Below are 23627 nucleotides of genomic sequence, written 5' to 3'. Positions count from 1 at the left end.
TTATGATCCAGTATCATGAAGAAAAATAGTGAATAAATTTTTATAAATTATTTTGATCATAAATAAGTTTAAATTAGATCTAAAATAATTTATGACTCATTATAATGAGATAAATTTGGATATAAAAATTATTTTAAAATCTGAATAGTATGTTACATTAGATGTAATCGGTAGTGATCTAATAGTAGTCATAATATATGTGATGTATATATAAAGTTTAGATCATACTTATGCATATTTAATTATTAAATATTGATATAAAAATTAATTTTCATAATATGAAATATATAATATGCTTCACTTGAAATTCTAGTAGAATAGTTCTATAAATTGAAACACACGTTTCACACACTTAATTTAGAATTAAGTTTAAAATGATCTAGATTTGAGAATTAAAAAATTTTTAAGATACCACATAAATCAATGGGCAATAGATTAGCATGAATCAGATCCTTCTATTAGGTTAAACCTAAGGTTAAAAATAAATATAGATTAAATAAGAGAAATTGGTTAAATCTAATCAAGAATTGAATTGGATTAGATCAGAATTTTTTTGATCAACCTTAATAGTTGAAGCTTGATCAAGTCTATATTTTTGACCTTACTAAATGGACCATGATCATGGCTCAGTAGTTGACCTCAAATCTTCTGGTAGACCAAATCAAAACTAATTAACTAATTGGTGTCTAAGGTAAGTTTGATAATTTTGATCAAGTGGTCATTAATTGGGAGCTACTCACCTAGATAGCATCTATGCCAAGTTAGTGGTATATCCCTCTCATTGATCTCACTTACCTAACCAATATGGTAGATTATGTTTTGATTAGGTCACTAATCGATTCGTGCTAACCCATGCCATTAAGGTAAATCAGTGTGATTGATTTAGGTGTCTTTAGACCAAATTATATAAAATCTTTTACATGATTTGATAAAATCAGTGGGAAAATTTATGACTTGTAGATCAATTTTTTCTCTTATTCTCAAATCATTAAATCAAATTCTCTAAATTATTAAGTTCTTAAAATGATACAGTTATGGAGATAACTTATTCATAGCCTTCTATTAAGGTGTGTGATAATGAGTCCAATATTATAAATAGGCATTAGAGGCGCTACACGCCTGATGTCTATTGAGTTTTGAAATTATCATTCATCATATGATCATCTTGTTGTGCCCTTCAGATCAATGCTCAGATTGATCGAGCCACACTCGGGCCTAGATATTCATTTGTTAGATGCGTTTGGTGTAGTCATATTAATGATTGGATCTAATCATGATTTTTAGTGGAGGTGCTACATGCTTGTTGAAGAGATGCCTGGGATAAAACCTAATTGCTAAAAATTATTTAGAAAAATAATTGATTAGAAACCTACCAATAGATACACTAAGGTTGGCCAAGCCACAATCGGATCTGAATGCAGTCTGTGTAGATTCCAGTACCAGCTAAAAAATTAATGTAATTTCTCGAATTGGAGGTAAAGGCTATCAATTCATATAAAATAGTGGGAGAACCTTTAGACTATAGTTCATATTTTTAGGATTAAAAATAATTCATATACTAATAGATTTTTTTTTTCAGCTATGGCCAACACATTATCGCTCCGCTTGCTGTTGGATAGTGACCAACTTACCGGATCCAACTCGATAGCTGGTATCGAAAGTTGAAGATCATCCTGGAGCACAAGAGAATCCTGAACATGCTTATGGATCCACCACCTGAAGAATCTATTGTCAATGCACCCTGTACTATGAGAGACACTTATTTGAAGTGGCTCAGTGACCGTATGACTATGCGTAACATTATGAGGGCAGTCATGAATGATGAACTTAGCCATAAGTTTGAAGATGTGCAACCAGAGGATATGATTCAAATATTGAATGAGTCCTTCGACACCCCTTGCGAAGAGACATAAAACCTCTTGCATTGTGTTCAATGCCTATATGCGAGAGGGGGCATCAGTCATCGATCATGTATTGTATATGATCGAGTAGATTGAACGCTTAAACAAATTTGGCTTTTTGTTATATGAACAGTTGGACAAGGATGCTATACTGAACTTGCTACCGAAATCCTACCTACCATTCTTGAGTCATTACAGAATGACCAAGCTTGTAGTGAACTACCATGGTTTGCTAGGATTACTGCAGACGTTCGAGAAAGACCATCAGCTTCAGAAGGATCCGATGCATATAGTGGGAGGTTAGTCTGTAGGTCGTCGATCTTCTAAGAGAGGAAAGAAGAAAAAGATGCAGAAGAATCATGCCGTCAATCCTAAGCCAAAGCAGAGTAAAAAATTGAAAGTCAACAAGAGCCAAGCAAAATACTTCTTCTGAAAGAAGCTGGATCATTGAAAAAGGAATTATCCTGCATATATAGCTTTTCTTAATCCAAACAGGCCTAAAAATAAGAGAAACAAGCAATCAGTTGCTTCACAAGGTACTTATATGATAACTCATTGTAATTTTTCTATTTATGATACGACTATCTAGGTGTTGAATATCAAAAATTCGATTAATATTTGTAATTCATTGCAGGAATTACAGATCAATAGAAAATTTAGAGAAGATAAGTAGTTTCTGAACGTTGGAGATAAAAATCTTATTCTAGTTCTAGCTTTGAAAACTATGCAGCTTATTTTCGAGTCTACTAGTGTCATATTAGATAAGTGTCATTATTGTCCTTTTTTAATGAATATCATCTCTGTAGGTCTTTTGACCAAATTTGATTTTAAGTTTTCAATAAAAGATGATTTTTGTGATATCATTGTAAATGATACTATAATTATACATGGATAATTAAAATATGATATATACATATTATCACAGCCTGTTAGTGTAATCACACTTTGAACAAATATCCTAGAATAGATAATGTCAGCGCTTTCTATCTTTGGCATGGTAGGCTGGGTCATGTGAACAAGAATAGGATAGATAGGTTAATCAAGGAGGGTGTCCTCGATATTAATGATTGTGAATTATTATCAACCTGTAAATCCTATCTACTTGATAAGATGATAAAATCACTTTTTAAGAAAAAAGATGAATGAGACAGTGATGTTCCTGGTCTAATACATACTGATGTATATGGATCCATAAAAATAGACGCTAGAGAAGGATACTATTACTTCATTACATTTACAGATGACCTATCAAAGTATGGGTATGTCTACCTTATGAAGTATAAATCGGAATCATTTGAAATGTTCAAATGATTTCATAATGAAGTAGAAAAATAGACTGGAAAGAGTGTTAAAACTCTTTAATCAGATCGAAGAGGTGAATATCTCATCAGTAATTTTTTGATATATCTAGAAGAGAATGAAATTCTTTTACAGTGGACCTCTCTTGAAATACCACCATATAATGGGATATCTAAAAGAACAAACCGAACCTTGTTAGAGATAATTCATTCCATGATGGGCTTTGCAAATCTACCAATCTTCTTTTGGGGATATGCTCTTGAAACTGCCTACTATATACTTAACAAGGTTCCGAGTAAGTCTGTCAATAAAACTTCATATGAGATATGGATAGGACATAGACCGATGCTCTCACACCTTCGGATTTAGGGGTGTCCAGCTTATACCAAGTATTTAAAGATAGATAAGTTGGGACCAAAGTTCGATAAATACTTGTTCGTAGGGTATCCTAAGAAAACTAAAAGGTGCTACTTCTACCTCACTGAAGAACAAAAGGTGTTCTTCAACAATAGAATAGTCTTTTTAGAAAAAGAGTTCTTTAGAGAAGAAACTAATGCCAGCAAAATTATACTTGGTGAAGTTCATAGGGTAAAAGAACTGACATATATAGAATTGAATTTGATTGGAGAATCGAATTTGAAGCCTGTAGAGGTACCATTAAGAAGATCCGATAGAGTATCATGTTAACCGGATAGATACTATAGTATTTTGATCCGAAATGATGATCTTATCAAACTAAATGAGAATGATGAAGATCCGATCACCTATATGGATGCCATGCAAAGATACAACTCCCAAAAATGGCTTGAGACCATGAAATTCGAGATGGAGTCCATAGAGATCAATAATGTATGGATACCAGATGATCCGCCCAAAGGGATAAAATTCATAGGTTGCAAATGGATTTTCAAAAGAAAAAGAAGAGCAGACGGAAAAGTGAAGATCTATAAAGCCCATCTAGTTGCCAAGGATTACCGTCAGTGTTATAGTTTTGACTATGATGAGACGTTCTCTCCTATGACAATGCTCAAGTCCATCCGAATTATACTTGCAATAGTAGCACACTTAGATTATGAGATCTGATAAATGGATGTCAAAATTGCTTTCCTAAATAGGAAGCTGGAAGAAGAGGTGTATATGATACAACCTACAGGGTTCACATCCACAGACGAATCTAGGTATGCAAATTAAATAGATCTATTTATGGACTGAAGTCGGCATCTAGAAGTTCGAACATGCATTTTGATACGGTGATTAAAATGTATGGCTTCGTTAGGAATGGAGAAGAGCTTTGTATCTATAAATGGACAAACGATTCTGTAATCATCTTTCTAGTATTGTATGTAAATGATATACTGTTAATAGAAAATGACATTCCAACTTTACAAAGTATAAAGCTATGGTTATCATCACAGTTCTCCATGAAAGATTTGGAAGAAGCATCCTACATCTTAGGAATGAAGATTTATAAAGATAGATCTAGAAAATTATTTGGATTGTCCCAATCCACGTACATCGATAATATATTGAAATGGTTCAATATGAAGAATTTCAAGAAAAATTATCTTTCGATAGATCATGGAATTACTCTCTCTAAGAACGATTGTCCGATAAACCCTCAGAAGAAAGAGCATATGAGTAGGATCCCATATGCTTTAGCAGTGGGATCTATTATGTACGTTATGATATGTACAAGGCTGGATGTGGTCTATTCATCAGAGGTAGTGAGTAGGTATCAGTTTGATCTGGATGAAAATTATTAGAAGATTATGAAGATAATCCTTAAGTATTTGAGAAATACTAAAGACCAATGGCTTATCTATGAAGATACAGACTTGAAATTCATGGGATACATTAATTTTAATTTTCAGTCAGATAGTGATGACAGTAGAAGCATGTCGGACCATGTATTTACCTTAAATGGAGGAGCAATTTGCTGGAAGAGTTTCAAGCAACAAACAGTGATCGATTTTGTATGCAAAGTAGAATATATTACTATTTTTGATGCTGCAAAGGAGGCAGTGTGGTTGCAAAAATTCTTCACTGAGCTTGGAGTGACATCTTTTATTGATGGTCCTGTTCTATTGTACTGCGATATCACTAGGGCCATAGTTTAAGCGAAAGAATCAAAGTCACACCTGCGTACCAAGTACATTCTGCATCGCTATCACCTTGCATGTAAGATTGTGGATCGAAATGACGTCGAGCTTTAGAAGATTGATAGAAAAGAGAACCTAGCTGACCCCTTCACTAAAGCTCTCAGGAATAAAGAGTTCGATGACCATAAGTAAAAGATGGGTATAAGATATTATCCCGATTGACTTTAGTTAAAGTAGAAGTTATTAGAAAATGTGTTCTAAAGTTAATCGTTTAGACAATTGTGCTCCTTTTGTAATATATATGTGAATTATTTAATCATTGAATAAAAATTATTCTGACACTTTCATCACAAAGTTATATCTTCCTTACTAGGACTCTTATATTATGATGAAGTCTTTAGAACTATAAAGTAATCGATAAAGAAAGATTTATCATATAGTTCTTAAATATGTTCGCGAAGAAATGATACGTCATTAAAGGATGATGACGTTTATCAAGTGAAGATTGTTGTGTGCCATATAGCTTGGTTGTTCTCTTAACTAAGGAGTATGGAGACACTAGTATGGTATATAAGTAAGATGTAGGAGTATATCATCATGGAACAAGTGACTCATCTGCTAAGCGTTCTGCTGTTAAGAGCAGCTCACGAAGCATATACGCATAACTGTTCTTCAGATCTGAGATCAACATAGTGACTTACCAGCAACTCACTGTGCTTTGATGTCAGACTATTAGCATTTCTAATACAGTGATGAAAGGCTATTGGGTACAGTCAAGTTTTTGCGAAGTCTGTATGTGGATCAAGATGGGATTGAGTCCTCAGGATTATAGGAGCTAATGCATCACTGTATTTTAATTTAGTAAAATTTTGGTTAGGATAATCTATATAATGGATTTAAAAGATTAAAATAAAATATGGATCACTATTTCTGAGTTGACAGTTTAACTCTAGATCATCCTAGAATATTCAAGATCAAAAGGATGAATTATGCAGTAACATGTGCATGAGTTCTTGAATATTATCTTATAAATATTCGATCTATCTGGATGTCAGAAATCATTGCTAGATGGTAACTTCAATTAGTAGAGAAAATAGTTTATGTACTATTGATTTAGTGTTTGAACCTATGGAGTCACACACAAAGTCAAGTGATGTAAGAAAGAATTAACTTAAGTCTATATATTTAATTTGAAAGTACATGACTTGATTGAACAAATAGATTGACTTGATTGAAAATTAAGTCATGGGTCATACAAAATTAAATAATTAACTATGTTTAGCTAGCACTAGATATGAGGTTCAGGTTCAATTTAATCTATGATCCAAGAAGTCTATGAAAGATTGAATTTAAATGCTAATTAATTTTATATTGGATCTGATTTAGTTAGACTTAATTGGATTGAAAAATACAAGTTAGACTTGATCCTAAATCCTAAACAGTTTAAGATTGATAGCCCATTCGAAACTGATTCGAATCAGGTTCGAAATAGATTCGAATTGATCTATTTTTGGATTGAATCCTTAGAGTCCACTTATATTGAGACTCTCTCTCCTCATGACTGACCAAGAGGTGGTGGGGTACTAGTTGTTGCCACTCCTCCCTTGGGTGAAGGCGTGGGTGCATGAGGGTGTCTAATTAGGTGCCTAACTATCTCATTTATATAGGACTCCTTCGTAGATAAGGTAAGGATTAATTCAAAGTTGATTTGAATTAAGAATCCTTATCTATTGGATAATGAGGAATCTTCTATAAATTGGGAGGACCTCTAACCATCATAGCATAACAATTGGATTGTGTGCTAAGGTGAGAAAAAGAGAGAAAGGAGGCATGCAAGAGAGGGAACCGGTCCCTCTTCCTTGGCATATGGATTTTGGGCGTCCAACCCCTTGGCATGAAGACCCTTGGCATCCCAACTTTCAGGTGTGAGGTGTCACACCAAAGATCTTCTCCCTTCCCTCCTTGCTGTCTTGTGAAGGTACAACAATCCGAGGTTCATCCCGCTTTCCTGCGAAGTTTGGCGTGCACGTGAAGTAGAGGATTTGTACGTTCAAACTTTTACGAGGCTTTGGATTTAGAATTCTTTGAAAATTTGATTCCTATTTTGCTATATTTCAAATAAAGAAAAATATTATAATTATGAATTATAGCAAAAATTTTTTATGCTCCCTGACAATCCTTCAGCATGAATCCTCTTTTTCCCTTCAGGACCCTCTCTCTCTTTATGGGTAAGGCCTAGGGTTTTGGATGAACCGAAACTTGACTGGGGACGGCATGGTATCTCTCATGCGAAAGATGGGATTCAACTCCTTTTGCTCATCACTTTGAGATATGTGCGGTATTCTCACATATCTAGGGTTAGGGTTTTTTCAATCTTCTGATTCTTGGCTTTCTTGTGTCCGTTTATTCTTCTTCTAGATCTCAGAGAGGGTTTCAAAGGCATTGGATGGGGAATGTGGGGGTTTTTGGAGAGGACTTTTGGTTTGTAGTGGTTGGAGAAGCAAAGAAAAGGGAGATTCTAGGGTTTTTGTGGTAGTTTAGGGAGATTGGAGGGAGATGATGAGCACATGAGCAACACATTTCTCATGGTGAGTTCCAGTTCGGAGTTTTTTCACCCTTAGGGTTTCATATTGTGGGCAATGGGTCCTGAGGAATGAGAAAAGTGTCATATTTTTAGGGTTTTGCATTAGCGATGGAAAGATATCTATCGGGAAGGGTAAACAAACTTAGGTTTGTGTTGTTGGGGAAAAAATCCTTGCTTTTTATTTTTCGGCTATCTGATGAATCGAAAATGTTTGTTCGAAGGCATAATCCGGAGTTTGTCTTGTTTTGTGTTGCGTGTGCGGTTCTTCAAAAGTCATAGGTATGTGCCATTTTAGGGTTTGGCCTTTTTTCTTTTTCAAGTCTAATTATAGTTAGACAGACATGGCAAAAAACTAATGTTTTGCAGAAAAAAATGAAATTAGAAATTTTATTTATTAGGTTTTTGGTGTCTTTTGATCAAACGTTGGAAAACTAGGAACATTCCTTCTTATGCCACCTCTATACTTCCTGATGAATTGAAGTGTTTCATGTAGACACATTGATTTTACTTTGGCTTTGTGTAAAGTGTATTGTTCTTTTTTTTTCCTTCCTGCTATAATTCTAGGAGCATTCGGGGCCTTTAAAAAAATCCACCAATTTAATGTTTTACATTCTGGTTTATTGACTTGGAAAGATGATCATAGAGAAATCAGTATGCTTGTAATTATCTTCTCATTGACTTGGAAAGGTAATTGTAAAGTAAAGGATATGTATTTAGTTTCTTATTCATTGACTCGAATAATGATTGTAAAGGAGGCAGCACTTTTGATTTTTAGGATTTCCTTCATCAACAAATTTTTGAAAAAAATCTAGGTTTCACAATATTTGTCCATGCAAATATGGATATACTTGTGAGGCAGAGGAAAAATTTGTTCTTCTGATTTTGTTGTGTTGAATCACTGCTTAGGTCAAATGGTTTACCTCAATTTATATTGTTTTGGATTTCTATTGTTTCCCTTTGGAAATGTCTGCTAGTGCCCCCACCAAATGAAGGACTGTCCCTAGCTAGTTGGAATCTATGTGTCAGTATTTTTTTCTGTTAGAAATATGATTTCCTTACAAGTTACTTTGTTGGATTTAATTGTTCTAGCCATCTTTTGCTAGAGTTTTAGAAAATAAGTAGCATCTGTAAAATTTATGAAAAAATATATATTTTGCTGGCAGGACCATGTGCCAACAGTTTTTGACAACTTCAGTGCGAATGTGGTGGAAGATGGGAACACTGTGGACCTAGGGTTGTGGAACACTGCAGGTAAGTGCTCTACGCCCTCTGTGCCCCTCTTGCCCCGACTTACCTCTTCTCTCAAAGTTTGTGGTCCCAATCTGAAACTGTTCTTTAATGTCATAGGCCAGGAGGATTACAATAGACTAAGACCTTTGAGCTATCGTGGAGCTGATGTTTTCCTCCTAGCCTTCTCCCTTATGAGTAAGGCCAGCTACGAGAATGTTGCTAAAAAGGTATGGAATTTATTATCATCTTCTTATTTACTGCAGTGTTACTCCTTCTTATTCTTCAATCACTAATCATCTATTATTCCCTTTTTATTTTACATTCACCTTACAGTGGATTCCTGAATTGAGGCATTATGCACCTGGTGTTCCTATAATTCTTGTTGGAACAAAGCTTGGTAAGTCTTCATAATCCTGTTTAATTGTTTTCATCTTCTTCATCTTCTGCGTTCTTGTGCTAAGTGTTTTCATTATCAATTTGATTAATCCATGATTCATGTAATTCTGCATGGAAATCGATTTAGTACTAGAGGATGTGGGTTCTGATGATTGCTAAAGTGCTTTGACATCAAGTGTACTGGGATTGGTATTTGTTATAATTATCAATTTCATGTTAATATCTAGGATATGTAAGTGGCTGATTGATTTATTGGACCTCACCAGCATCCCAACTCTATCAGAATCTTATTATCCAGGTTAAATCAACCCAGTGGTTCCACATTTTGTGATCGATATTTAAATATAGTTGTATATTTGTCAATGTCAGTGGCCTGGTGGCCATTTTGAAGCATCAGAAATGCATAGTTTGTTATGTGAAATACTGATATCCTAGATGATTCATGCTATTGTTTTTAGCTGCTGGATCAGTATGCTATGGTTGCTTCAGCATCAGTCCATTATATGTGCTGCATTGGTTCTGTGAAAGAGTTCTATACTTCTCTTCTAGGTTTAGTTTTGAGTCTTATTGTTATTCTATTCTATGGGCTATAATTTTTTTCTCCTTTTTTAAATCCTAGGAGCTTGTAATACTCTTACAGTTTATCCTGATATAGGTCTGGGTATACTTTAATGATGCTGCAATACGTTGCACCATGACCATATCGCTGGATTTACAAACTATTGTTTCTAGGAGGTGGATGATGAATTTTGATGGTCATCCATGGTGAGGAACAGGATAATATGCTAAAATTAGTAACTGCTCAATGATTCAGTATATTTAAATTCATACCAACAGTTAATAAACAAAGTGCTAAATTTTGAAAACTGTTTGTTCTTTTTTTTTTGTTTGCATATACTGTAGTTAGAAGTAGAATTGATATGTCAAGTGTGTATCTGACAAGAAGTTACTTATAATTGCTCTAGCACGTGGCAGATTAATTTTATAGATTCAATCTCACAATTGGCCTACATTTGAATGTTTTCTTATGTGTATCCAATTCTCTGGTCCTTATTTTTCTTTACCATGATGCAAATTTGCCATTCTTGTAGATACTGTAACAGGAACCATTCATTTGAGACCCCCCATGACATGGCTTCCTCTTTGCCACTGTATTTTTATGCAAATATGTTTAATATTCCTTAGGATATGATTTTAGACCTAGTCCAGTGGTGGCAGCCAAAGGATGAATTGCAATAGAACCTTGGTGTTAGAAAACGGATAGGGCTGGTATGCAAAGATTTCAAAACCTTTTGAAGTAGTAGCGGAAATGAATCTAGGTTAAATTCTTTAACCCCACATGCAATAGATCTAATCTATATCTATCCAAACCTTGAATCTAAGGCATACATATAATCTAAAAAATTAAATAGAAAAATTGAGATCGGATCTCAATACCTTACGCAGGTTGAAATACACCGCAACCGATGATCCTAGATCTGAAGGTTCTTGAACCACACACATGTCCGACCTCTATAGGTATCCATCAAGATCAATCTTGAACCTTTCTTCTCGTTATAGATCCATTTTTTCCAAAATGAATCTCAGCCTTTTGGACCTTAAATCAACTCTTGATCCTTGATCGTGATCTCAATGCTTGAACTACAGCCTTTCTCCTTGTTCCTTGATATAGAAGAGATCACCCTCAACTTGGACATATGGGAAGGTGGGACGCCCAAGCCTTGGGCATTGGAAAGAGAGGAGGAAGAGAGGTTGGCGTGATGAAGAGGAGAGGTTTAGATCTGAATTCTTCATTCAATCCACTGAAATCCTAAGAGACCATCTCTTAAATAAACCTTTTTTTTTATTCCAAATCAATCTCCAATCAGTTTAAAAATTCTAATTCTTATCTCATAAGGTCTCTTACTTTTTAATTTGATTTTTTTTTAAAGAAAATCAGATCCAATTGGAAAGATCCTCACCTCATATGGTAAGTAGAGGGGGCGCCCCACATCCCATAAGGCAGGTAGAGGGAGCGCCCCATATCTAATGAAACAAGTAGAGGGAGCGCCAACTCTAGGCGCCCCTTAGGGTTTAGTGTGTATAAGAGAAGGGGCGTAGCTCCTCTCTCTCTCCTTCCATGCTAAAGCAAAAGAGAGGGCGGACCCCTCTCTCTTCTATCCACCCACTCCAAGAGGTGTGTGCCCCTTGGACTTTCTAAAAAGAGAGGCTTGTACCTTCTCTCCTCTTTCTAATTAATCCATATCTTAAAAGAAAATAACAAGGGAGAAAATAAAGTGATTTATTTGCTAACTAATTGGCTTGATCCAATCTTTTGGGGCCCCCAAATAGGTGTCCCTCTAAACTCAAATCAAAATGGATCTAGATTAGGTTCAAGGCTATAGACTTGATCCAATCCTTATCTAATAAGAAATCCAAATTTAGAGAAGAATTTGGTTTAACCATGTACTAGCATGGTTCTCTTAAATCCAATAAGATTTCACTAAATCTTAATCCAATTAGAACTTCACAAGCCCAATTGGTTAATTCAAGATTAAGTCCCTTAATGTGTGACCCCATTGATTTTATTCTATCTGGTAGTGAGATATATTGTGATTTCTATCACAATATCATCGAAAGTTCTTTCGATGGATTGGAACAATTCTAACTCTATCTTTCGAAGGTCATCGATCATCAAGACGATACCCGATGAGTCCCACAATCCACCAGTGATACTTAGCAGTATGTAGTGGCAACTTAGTAGAATGATAGTATGAATCTTTAGGTGTAGTTATCGTGTGATTCAGTCCTTCTATTGTGAGTCCTGATTTGATGGAGGTCATGGAGAACTCGTCAGACCCCATTGTCAGTCATATGCTAGATTGATTTGACTCAAATTTACTTGTGAATCTCGTGGAAACTCTTTTTCAGTATTCACACTTGCTTTGGCCAAAGACTTTCTGAACTCAATCTCATAAATCGCATAGAACTTTTCTTTTTCTATCAAAATCGATAGATTCCATCTAGGTGCATTCTACTCTTAACAATAAATCTGAACATACTATAGCCAACATACACAGCAAGGACCTAAATAGCTAAGAATCAATGGAACACGCAGTCAAACTCAATAGCCTCACTGCAAATAGCCGCTGACATCATAAGTCAAAGGATCACTCATACCATGCAGCATCGAGACAATCACTGATAAGTAAGTAGACATCCAAGTGATTTCTCATATTGGTCACGCTCAGTATAAATTATTCTCTAATAACCATCTGCACTCTCACTCAAGTGTTCTTACACTGCAGATCCAAGACTCATCTGTCCAGAAGGAAGGTGATCTGTACATCAATCTTAAATGGATTGATCACTGTCCTCCATGACGATCTTTTGATTGAGAGCATTTAGAAACTAACCACTAATAATGTATGTTTCAAATTCTCAATACCTTGAGAATATACAAAATCATCTTTGTCAATTACTAGGACAAAGCATGAACATATAAACATGATTGGAATAGCTCTTTATTAATAATAAAAGTATTACAAATATAAAGTTAAGCCCTGAAATTATAAAATTTGTCATCCAATAATTGATTTTTAGGGCACTCATCGAACACTTGGGACACTTTACAGGTCTTTACTGGTATGACATTTTGGATTGACAAAGATATGATAGCATATAATTTAATTTGTTGAGTGAGACTTTGTTGGGTTTATAAATGTTCTGTCAGTGAGTGAAACAAAGCCCAGAGATATCTATGATATCATTATTTTGTGCCACACTCATAATTTAATATCTTTTTAAGAAAATTGGCTAACTCTCAATTATTTCTAGAATAGTGATAGAGCTAAACAAACCTCACCTCAAGTGAACATGCCACTTATTCTTGAATCATCTAAAATGGTAAGTGAAATTTAGTTTTATGAATTTGAAGATTTTAAAAGAATGGTTTGATGTTGTCATAATGGTGAATCATTAAGACTTATTGATTAGATCTTATGAAATCAGTACTTGTAGGGTGAAGAAGTTATTTTATTGGATGTCTCACAGAAAAAAGTAGACAAAAGAACATTCATTTCTGACGATAAAGACAAGATATTGATAGACAAGAGTTTGAGAGATGTATTTTGTAAGGTTTCTGTTTTTTATGCAACTAAGCGCAATGCTCCATTGCTTGTAAAGGATAAAAGTTGAGCTTTAATAAAACATGTTGTGGATACTTACATTATTTGGTGGAAAGATTATGCATGTATCTATATATATATCATTTTAGAGCTTAAGTCATTATTATATATATATATATATAATAATAATAATGACTTAAGCTCTAAAATGATATATATATATATATATATATATATCATTTTAGAGCTTAAGTCATTATTATATAATATATATATATATATATATATATATATATATATATATATATATATATATATATTGCAGATTCAAATCGGGATATGATGGATGGTGCTAAGAAAAGAGAGGGATTGTTTTGCTGATGGCTTCATAGGTTGATGAACTCTCAGATTTTGCAAAGTTAACTTTTTGGTGTCATCAATTTAAGTTTACTTTATTCTCTTTTTGGTGTAGTAAAAGTGAGCTTAGAACTTATATATAAAATATAGGAGATTAGCTGAAACTTGTTTATTTCATATTTTGAGTTTTAGTGTTTATTTTTTTTTATATTCAAAAATCTAATGGTATATGACCTTGTTCTTTAGATTTTGATGAAACTAAAAAAATTATTGAGATAATTTTTTTGAGACTACCACTATGTATGTTCAGTTCTCTTTAATATAATGATGAAGATTATCTTATTTGCAATTGTTTCATCTCTTTGAAGCTACTAGTCTTCATATATTATTCAGTGATACAGAATGCTTAAATAAGTTGCCAATGCACCATTTTTATTTTTATTTATTATTACAGGTGATCCATATTTTAAAATTGGACAGGATAGTAACGTCTAAAAATTGATTATATATCCATATTTTATTATTGATAGTAGAGGTCTATTTATATCCATGCTTTGGTAACTGCCATATGATTCATGTGCATTTGTTACCCATGTTTAATAAAAGAGGGTGTACACTAAGTCTATACCCACGTATACACTTTTACCCATGTTAGATGTTACATAGGTAAAGCAGGGGATACACACATGGAAAGAAATAACTTGAGTATAAGCTTCACCCATGTCGGACATATCCACGTTTAACCAATCATGTGTACCAATATGGGTGTAGGTGTATCCCCATTTTTTTTAGGTCTTTGCCCATGTATCTTTCATATGGGTGTATTTTAGTTTTCTTGTAGTGGGATAAGGTCTTTCTCATCTCAAATGGTTGGAGTTTGAGAGCTCGACTCAACGTCTTGTGACCATTGTCATTGAGGCTTTCGCTCGATATGCCACCGGGCAAGGAGCACCGATTGGCCTTGAAGTCATGGATCTGCACATGAAGAATGAAAGAATTGGCTCCGACTGGATCTTTCGATTTCTAAGTCAAGTCAAGCTTTAGAATAAAGAAAATAATAGATGATAAGAGTCGTGTTATCCTGTTTTAGTCAGTTTACCTCTAGTTAGTCTTTATTGTTAGCATTCTTAAGTCAATTTTTCACTTCGACTTTCGACAGCTCGCTTCGAAAGGTTGACCTTTGGGAGTCAACAATTGGATGGTCGGCATCAAGAGCTTTGTCTTCAGGAGGTCGGCTCATGGAGGTTAGCCTTCTTAAATCAACCTTAGGCTTCATCTTGTCATTGGACTTCACTTCAACCTCAGTCTTTCATCTCAGTTCAGTCTTTATATATTTTTGTCTCAACTCTGTTTGAACTTTACTTCAGTAAAGTCTTGATCTTTATGTTGTCTCAATTTGATCTTTGCCTCAGCTCAATTTGATCTTTGCCTCGGATTGATTGTTCTTTGCCTCAGTTTGGTTTGATCTTCACCTTGATTTGGTCTTGATCTTTGCCTCGGCTCTATTCTGTTGTTTGCCTTGACATGGTTTGATCTTCTTTTTAGCTCGGGCTTGATATTCATCTCAGCTTGACCTTGATCTTTACCTCAGCTCGACCTTGATCTTTACCTTATCTCGGTCCTATTCTTTGCCTTAGCTTGGTTTGATTTTCATCTTGATTTAGTCTTGATCTTTGTCTCAGCTCGGTTTGATATTTTCTTCGTCTCGACCTTGATCTTCACTTTAGTTTGGCTTGGATCTTTACCTCGACTCGATTTGATCTTTATCTTGACTCGGCTTTGATCTTTGCCTCAACTTTAGATGCTTATAGACTTATGGACCTGCAAGAAAGAAAGTAAATAAATTGATGGATGGGGGCCAAGGAGCCCTTTATCGTGAGAGTTTTATGGAAATTTCTCCCTTTTAGAGTTTGTTCTCATAGAATATCTTTGATTCTATTCAAATAGAAAAGGAAGTATGGATCCATCATGATATAATGGGCAGAATTTGAGGGATTTGCATAATCTCCATCCTTTTCTGAATTCTAATATATGGCGATCCCCTTTCTTGTTTGAATTCCATCGAGAATTCAAAATTTTCAATGAGGAAGCATGAATCTATCATGATTTGGAAATTAAAAAATTTTCATAACCTCTTTTTTCTGAATGTTGCGATCTCGTTCTTTGTTGGGATCCTGTCAAAAATTCAAATTTTGAATTTACGAAGCATGGATCCATCATAATTGAAAAATTAGCCATCATGATTTAGAAGTCGGGAGATTTTCAAGGAAGGTTGTGGATCCTATTTGGAATCTGGTTGGCATCTAGCCGATCTGGATATGGTCGGTCTAGATTTTATCGATGTCTGACCGATCTGATCCGATCGATGTTTGGCTGATCTGGTCTTTAAGAACTTGGTATTGGAGCGGCACGACAATGTTCTTCTAATAAGATGCTCGCTTTTTTCCATAAATGGGTCTGGACTCTTCTTCTAGCATCAATCTGTTAAGGTAGAAATCTATCTTGGGTTGATTGGTTGGAGTTGATCGATGACCACAGGTTGATAACAGTTGGATGGCAATGGTAGGACCAGCAAGATAAATCTCCGACTGGAGTTAAATCCAGTCAGAGATCCTCCGACGCTCAAATCAGAATTCTAAAATAGATCGAAAGGAGTGAGCGCTTTGGATGAGAAATTTTTTCATACCTTAAAGATCTTCCGTAGGCCTTTATTTATAGGCAGAGGCTAAAGAATCGTGAGAATGAAGGAGAATCAGATAGTTAGTCTTGACTTATTGGGCAAGATACATCCTTTTAGCTTCTGCTTTATCGAGAGAGATATATTTGCTATCTCCTGCCTCAATGGAAATGGCGGCTTGGAGAATCAAGTGGTTGGCTTGCCTCATTGGCTCATTATTTTTAGACTTATCTTGTGAGATATATTTGTTATCTTTGTCCTTATCTACTCATCAATGTTGTTCCCGATGGTCATGGGATTTGAAGATCCATGTGGGGGCTGATCATTCTTATTATGTGGGATAAAGTTGGCTTAAGTGCCTTGAATTAACTAGCATCAAGGTCAAATCGGGCCTAGCTTCTTTGTGTGTCGTCTTTATCAAGTAAAGAATTTCCTACCCATAATAGACATCATCGAGGTGTGAGGCATCATGTGAGGTTGGAGAGGAAAATCTAGGGACCAGAAAAAATAGAGTTCTCTCACATCTCATGGTAAATTAATTAAGGTGTTGGTTACCCGCTCTTGCTAAAATACTCATTTAAAGGCTCGGAGTACAAAATCCTTCCTTGCTAAAATCAGAACTTGAAATAATAGGCGCACAGGGCTGGGGTTTTTAATAAATAGAAGGACATATACTATTGCCCATTATCGATGCGTGCCTATTATATGTCGCTGTAATGCTATCATATATGCTTATGAACTATTAGTTTTTGAGCTTCACAATAATAAAATTATTAATTTCAGTATAAAATTAAAAAATATCGGACAACAATTTAATCTACCAACACTTCTCATATGTGATGGTAAAACCGCATTCCTATTTCAATAAATTGTTGCGGTGAAAATCTAATATATAAACCTAGATAAATCACTATTTAGCAGCAAAATCTATATTTTTAAGAAGTTGTACAGAAACTGCACCCCAATATCTGAACCTGAAATACCAAAACCGGTGCTTACGGACAAGCTAAATCCATTTGGCTTACATACAAATTCTACATGAGTTTTACATGTAAGTCGTACTAGCGAAACCTTGCAAATTAACAGGCATTTCACTCTCCCCTCCCCCGCATTCGTGCCTGTGACAAAGGACCAACGAGTTCCACGGCTATAGACCGAGCAGAAGGCCTCCACACACGTCATAAACAGCAGCAGAAGGGCAGCCAGAAGCGTAAGGATCTGCCACGACCCAAACACACAGTTTTTCATAAACTTCCGGCTCTTAACGCTCCACCGACTGTTATAAAACTTGTTCACATCCACCAACACTTTGTCTATGAAGGCCACTTTCGTCAACCTCACTGATTTGCTCATCCCATTCCAAAGCTTTGCCACCTCCTCATCATTCTTCATCCGGTTCAAGATGATCCCCTTTTGCCTTAACAGCTTCACATCCTCCTCGGTGTCGATAATCCCATTGATCAACTCAGTGTATCGAGTGAAAACCATGGGCCCCGACTCGACCGACGTCTCATATGCTACAAGATTCCTCAACAGAACCTCAGTGTTGATGTCTAAACTCACAGTAGGGAGACGAAGAGTGGCGGTTTTCACATCGAACGCGATCGTCGTCAAGTCCCCCCTCGTTGGTGAGAACTTGACACCAGCCTTTGTGAGCTCGGTCACCGAAGGGATCATGATCTCTTCAACCAAAGGTGGTTTGTTACCAGATTCTTCATCTTCCTCTTTTTCATCTCTATTGAAGAACAGATTTCCGATGGGAGCAGCCAAGATCGAGATCCCCGGGAGATGGGAGATGATCTTCCAAGGAACCTTCACTAGGAACTTGAAGGGTCCTTTAATGAAAACATTCATGATATTTAAACGTGACGCCGAACTCCAAACCGAATTAAAGAGCTTCTTCACATAGCTAGGGTCTGCCGGGGCCTGATCCTCATTTGACTCAGGGACATCGACATGGTGTTCGATTTCATTGGTTCCGCTTTCTTCCTTGACCTTCGGAACGATGACAAAGTAGAGAAGTTGCAACAAGTGTGCGTACCTTTTAGTGTCGATGCTTGACAAGTTATCCATCACCTTAAATGGACAAACCTCCTTCACAAATCCTATCAGCATTGTCGAGAGTTCACTATCAGCAATTTGGTTTGAAATGCTTTGAAATCGCAAGATCTTTCTTACTAGATTGAGAGGTATCTGGTTCTCAAGCATCACGATGTCCCTAAGGATAGAATTATAAGCCAACTTCATCCTTGCAGCATCCACCATATGGGACATTGATGGCACCTTCCTGAAGGCCTTTCCCTCTGCATCGGAGTAGTTGCGAAGGAACTCGAGCAAGAAGGATCCATCAATAACCATCATCCATGCTAGAGCCTCTCCACTCAAATCAAGGTGCCTAAAAAACATTACAAGCACAAAGATCCGAATAGCAAGTACCCAAAAAATAGCAGGCACCGGAATAAAGCAATTGGCTGGTCAGTCCATAAATAGAATAATTATATAGAAGAGATGAGCAGACCTATGGTAGTGGGATCTGATCTTGTGCTCTTTTCTCATCAAGTGTTCGACAGCTTGTTCGAGTTTGAGTTTCTGGAGCTGCTTCTGTGTCCTCTTGGCTGTGGCGAGCTTGTAGCGCTCCATCTCATAGAGCTGGGGGTACCAATGGTGGTACGGTCCGAGTGCAAAGAGCTGGGGGACGTAGGCTTCAGGTTTGGTGGATAGTAGTGTCTTGGGGACGCTAAAAACTGAGACAGGGATTCGGACATCCTCTTCGTCCTCCTCGTCAAAGGTATTACGAATTTGTATCACCCAACGTCGCTCATCAAAGAGGAGAGAATCTTTAGAAGAGGTTATTGAGGATTCCTTAGAAGCCATACTCCTCCCACAAAGAGTGGTTCCTCAGAACAGTGGTGTACCCTCAACTCTCTGGTTGCGTTTCTGGGATGGTAGTTTGGACAGATACTTAAGGACTCGACACGTTACCCGGAAGAGTTGTGGGGGTTGGGTTTGTTAACCTTGAGGTCATGGTCTTGAAAGGGGATTTTAACGATTTGAGTGCAAATCCGACAAGCTTGGCAAGGGTTCTTGATTCAATACGTCTGTGTCGGTTTACCCAGATCTATCTCAATAGACAAGTATCGGACCGATATTGAATGTCTAGTTCTATTTATTATAATTTTATTTAAATTTGTATGATATTTATAATTTTTTAACAAAAATAAGTAATCATATTAATATGTTCTTGTCTTTATTTATTTCAGTTAAATAAGATCTTTCATTTTTTGATTATATATATATATATATATATATATATATATATATATATAATTTTTTGATAAATATCTATATCTAAATCCTTACTTTCAGTATGTGATATGTTTCCCTATATATTTAAACTAATATAAATATGAAGTTTTGCATATGGGCAATATCCTATATGTATTCGGATTATAAATAAATATATATTTGGATATACCAGTGTCTAATCTATATTAATTCGATCCATTTTTCAGCCTTATGATTTACTCTTATTGTTGTGTGTTGCCATCTCACTGGTGAGAGTTGATGTCTAATGTTTTGGCAAGTTATGGGGGCACAAAAACATTATTAGCTCTTTTGGGCCAAAATCAGAGATCAATTTTAGAGCCAACAAGGTGGTCCTACCATTTTGCATGATCCACACAAAGCAGCCGCATGTGGCGCAAATTATATCTTTGCAACATCTTTTCTGTTTTTTTTTTTTTTTCTCTTTGTTTCTCGGAGAAAAGTCATCGCTTCTTTAAATATCAATCACCATATCTTTAAATATCAATCACCTGGTCTTGCAAGAAGAGAACCAAATTACACGAGATGTCAACGTACACAACATGCACGTTTGTGCGCATATGGACGACTGAAGTTGTGGATTTGAAGTGTGAACAAATTTATTAGATAAAAAGGACAGAAATACAAAAATCAAGAAATTTATATATAAATTTTAAATATTTATAAGAGATTGCAAGTATAAAATTTTATATTATTATATTAATAAAAATAAGAATAAATCTTTAGTTTTACTTTCAACTTAAAAGCAGCTCCTCAGTTGAGTTTTATGTAAAAATAGCTCCTCATTTTGAATATAAATTAAAAATAACTTTCTATTTATGGCTAAAATTACCCCTATACCCTTATACTCTTATACAACAATGCAATATTCCTTTACAATGAGGCAGTAATATATTATATTAGTACAGTATTTCTTTACAATAATATAGTATTATTTTATTATATTATATTAGTGTAGTATTCTTTTACAATAAAGTAGTATTACATTATATTAGTATAGTATTCTTTTATAATAATATAATATTACTTTATTGTATTATATTAATACAGTATTTCTTGAAAATAAGATAGTATTATATTATCATAGTGTAGTATTATTTTACAATAATACAGTGTTGATTTATAATAGTGTAACAATATAGTATTATCTTATAATAGCGCAGTATTGTTTTGTAATAGTGTAGTGTTGCTTTATAACTACAGAGATAATTCGGTCATTTCACATCATTTGAGGAACTACTTTTAAGTTATGTTTCAAATAGAGAGTATTTTTTACTTGAAACTTAAACGGAGAGCTATTTTTAAATTTAAACTCAAATAAAGATTTCTCATTAGTTTATCCTTAATAAAATTAGTTTATAAGCACCGATGTCGTAGAGAGTGCTGAGAAATTGTCATGCATCGCTTAATTAATTTCTTCACTTATTTATGTCATCTATTGAAGCGGACAAAAGAAAATCAAAAATTAAGTTTTGAGTTGTTTGAATTAATGTTTATTAATTTGTCTAAGCTTCTCCATCATCGGTGTATTATCGAGGCATTATAAATCAGTCTCATGGATGTTTGCCTCCATTTTATTGAAATGGGGCTTCCAATGAATGGGATGGATTTAAGTCTCCCTATCTTTCCTTGATTACAGCATTCGGTTCTATCAATGGATTCAAGTGAGGTCAAAATTTGCCCCAATTTTAATTATATAATGTCCAGTTCCAATACGCTAGTTGATCATCATTAGTGTAATAGATCTTCTTCTCTGAAATATATTCCATTTAATCAAATGTAGTTGTTGGATCCAAAACTGGCCAGGGATGAAAGTTTCAAATTGTCCGGTTGGGTTCAGATTGATTTAGGTTCATATTCAATTTACAGTATTCCAATATTTCTGAGATACATAATTTAGTAACTCAATTTCAATGCACTAAGGAGAAGAAGACATCAACATCGGATCGCTGTATTGTTGATTTGTGCAAACAGTGGTCCAAATTATAATCCAACTACTCTAGAGACCACCCACGACAGAGTACTGGCCTACACTTGAAGTAAATTACGTACATCTAATTCTCTTGAAGTTGGATTTCTACATGGGTTGGGCGTTAAGGTCCATAGGCCAATTCCTAATAATCTATTTCTTTTAAAGTTTAATTACAACGACATGAAACCATTTTAGAACACATATGGCAATTCCTTTCCCTTTTCATGCTAGCAAGATTCCGGTAAAATGAGTATTGCCAAAGCTGATATATTCTCTTTTTTTTTTTTTTTTTATAGAGCTGATATTTTCTTTAACGGAGTCCTTCATGCTAGGCAGAGCTTGTGATTTTGGCTTGGCCCAACATTACAAGCTAGGCTAGACTTCAGTCTGTCTGATAGAAGAAAGAAAGCTTTTAATTTTTGAACATAAAATTTTTTACCTGCTGAAGTAAAGTTACGTCTGTTCACTCCTAAATGATCTCCTCCTTTTTTGTTTCTTATACAAATAGAGACTTTCATTATTAAGAAGCTAAATGTGAAATGGTTATGCTTGAAAATGTGGAGGTTGTGATCAATGGCCTCGTCAATGATCCACCTATGAGTGGCCCCGTCATCTTAACATGGACGTAAACATTGTCGCTTTGACTGTCCGTATCTGAGTTATGGATTTTCGAGATAGGTGATAATGTACGTGTGGCTGACAAATTAGAAGCCAACCCTTTGGTTTTGTGGTCCGAGCAAACCATCTAATGTTATGGGTTGCGGGACAAGAAAACACTTGCAGATGAAACACCTGGCCTGCTGTCATGCTGTTGCTCTCAACCAATTAAAAGTAAAGAAGACAAAGTAGATTTTACAGAAATAGCCAAGCTACGATGGATATTCTTATTGAGGGTTTGGCTTTGGTCCTCCAAAAAAAAAAACTTTTTAATCTTTTTATTTTTTGTCTATTTCTGATTGTTAGATTAAATATAGATCATTCAGATTTTAGTTTGAAGTGTCAATATGTATAACTGGTACAGTAAATAAATCAAAAATCAGAATTATTTTGTACCACTATCAAATTATTTTTTTTTCAAAAATTCTTCGTTTCTCCATGGACCAACTTGGGGGGGGGGTCTATGGATGTGGAGAGGGAGCATAGAGGAGTTATAGGCGTCGGGAGTGAAATGGCAGTGGTGCGGAAAAGCTACAAACTGCGAAGGGGCAGGTGCAAAAGCCACCAGCATCGAAGAAAGGGGGGTGGTGGTGGGCGTGTGTGGTGGGAAAACCGCGAGCATGCGTGGCGCGGAGGGGAGACGGAGGGCAGAAGATCTACATCGAGGAGTGGGGTGGCGGGATGCATGTGTGGTGGGGAAACTGCATCAGGAAAGCGGGGTTGGGGGGCGGGAGGCGGGATGGAAACCGTGAGGGGGTTGGGGTGGATCGTGCAGGAAGGGATGGGCGCAGAAGCCACCAGCACCCTCGAAGGGGGATGGGGGGCGGTGTGGTGGGGAAACTGCAGGGATGCATGGCAGTCGGGGGTGGGGGGTGCGATGGTGGGGGGTGGTGCACAGAGGTGCCGCAGCACCCGTGGAGGGGGGCGGGGGACCATGGAGAAGCCGTTGGCTACATCAGGGAAGGGTAGTGCACAAAGGAGCCGCGGCGGGGGGTGCAGCACACAGAGGAGCCCTAGTGCTGGAG

The 23627-nt window shown here is 35.9% G+C and overlaps 1 protein-coding gene across 1 annotated transcript; it reads right to left on the bottom strand.

Annotated features, from left to right (window-relative positions):
• Positions 1-17562: 17562 nt before the first annotated feature.
• Positions 17563-19649, bottom strand: LOC105032286 (putative UPF0481 protein At3g02645). The gene is made up of 2 exons (XM_010906694.3): positions 19168-19649; positions 17563-19044 (listed from the first exon to the last, which is right to left on the bottom strand). The coding sequence occupies exons 1-2, from the start codon at positions 19521-19523 to the stop codon at positions 17577-17579; spliced, it is 1824 nt and encodes a 607-aa protein (XP_010904996.2). The 5' UTR covers positions 19524-19649; the 3' UTR covers positions 17563-17576.
• Positions 19650-23627: the final 3978 nt, after the last annotated feature.

The sequence above is a fragment of the Elaeis guineensis genome, chromosome 1 (assembly GCF_000442705.2).
Source record: "Elaeis guineensis isolate ETL-2024a chromosome 1, EG11, whole genome shotgun sequence".
Classification (NCBI taxonomy): Eukaryota; Viridiplantae; Streptophyta; class Magnoliopsida; order Arecales; family Arecaceae; genus Elaeis; species Elaeis guineensis.
This window is presented reverse-complemented; position numbering and strand designations above follow the sequence as displayed.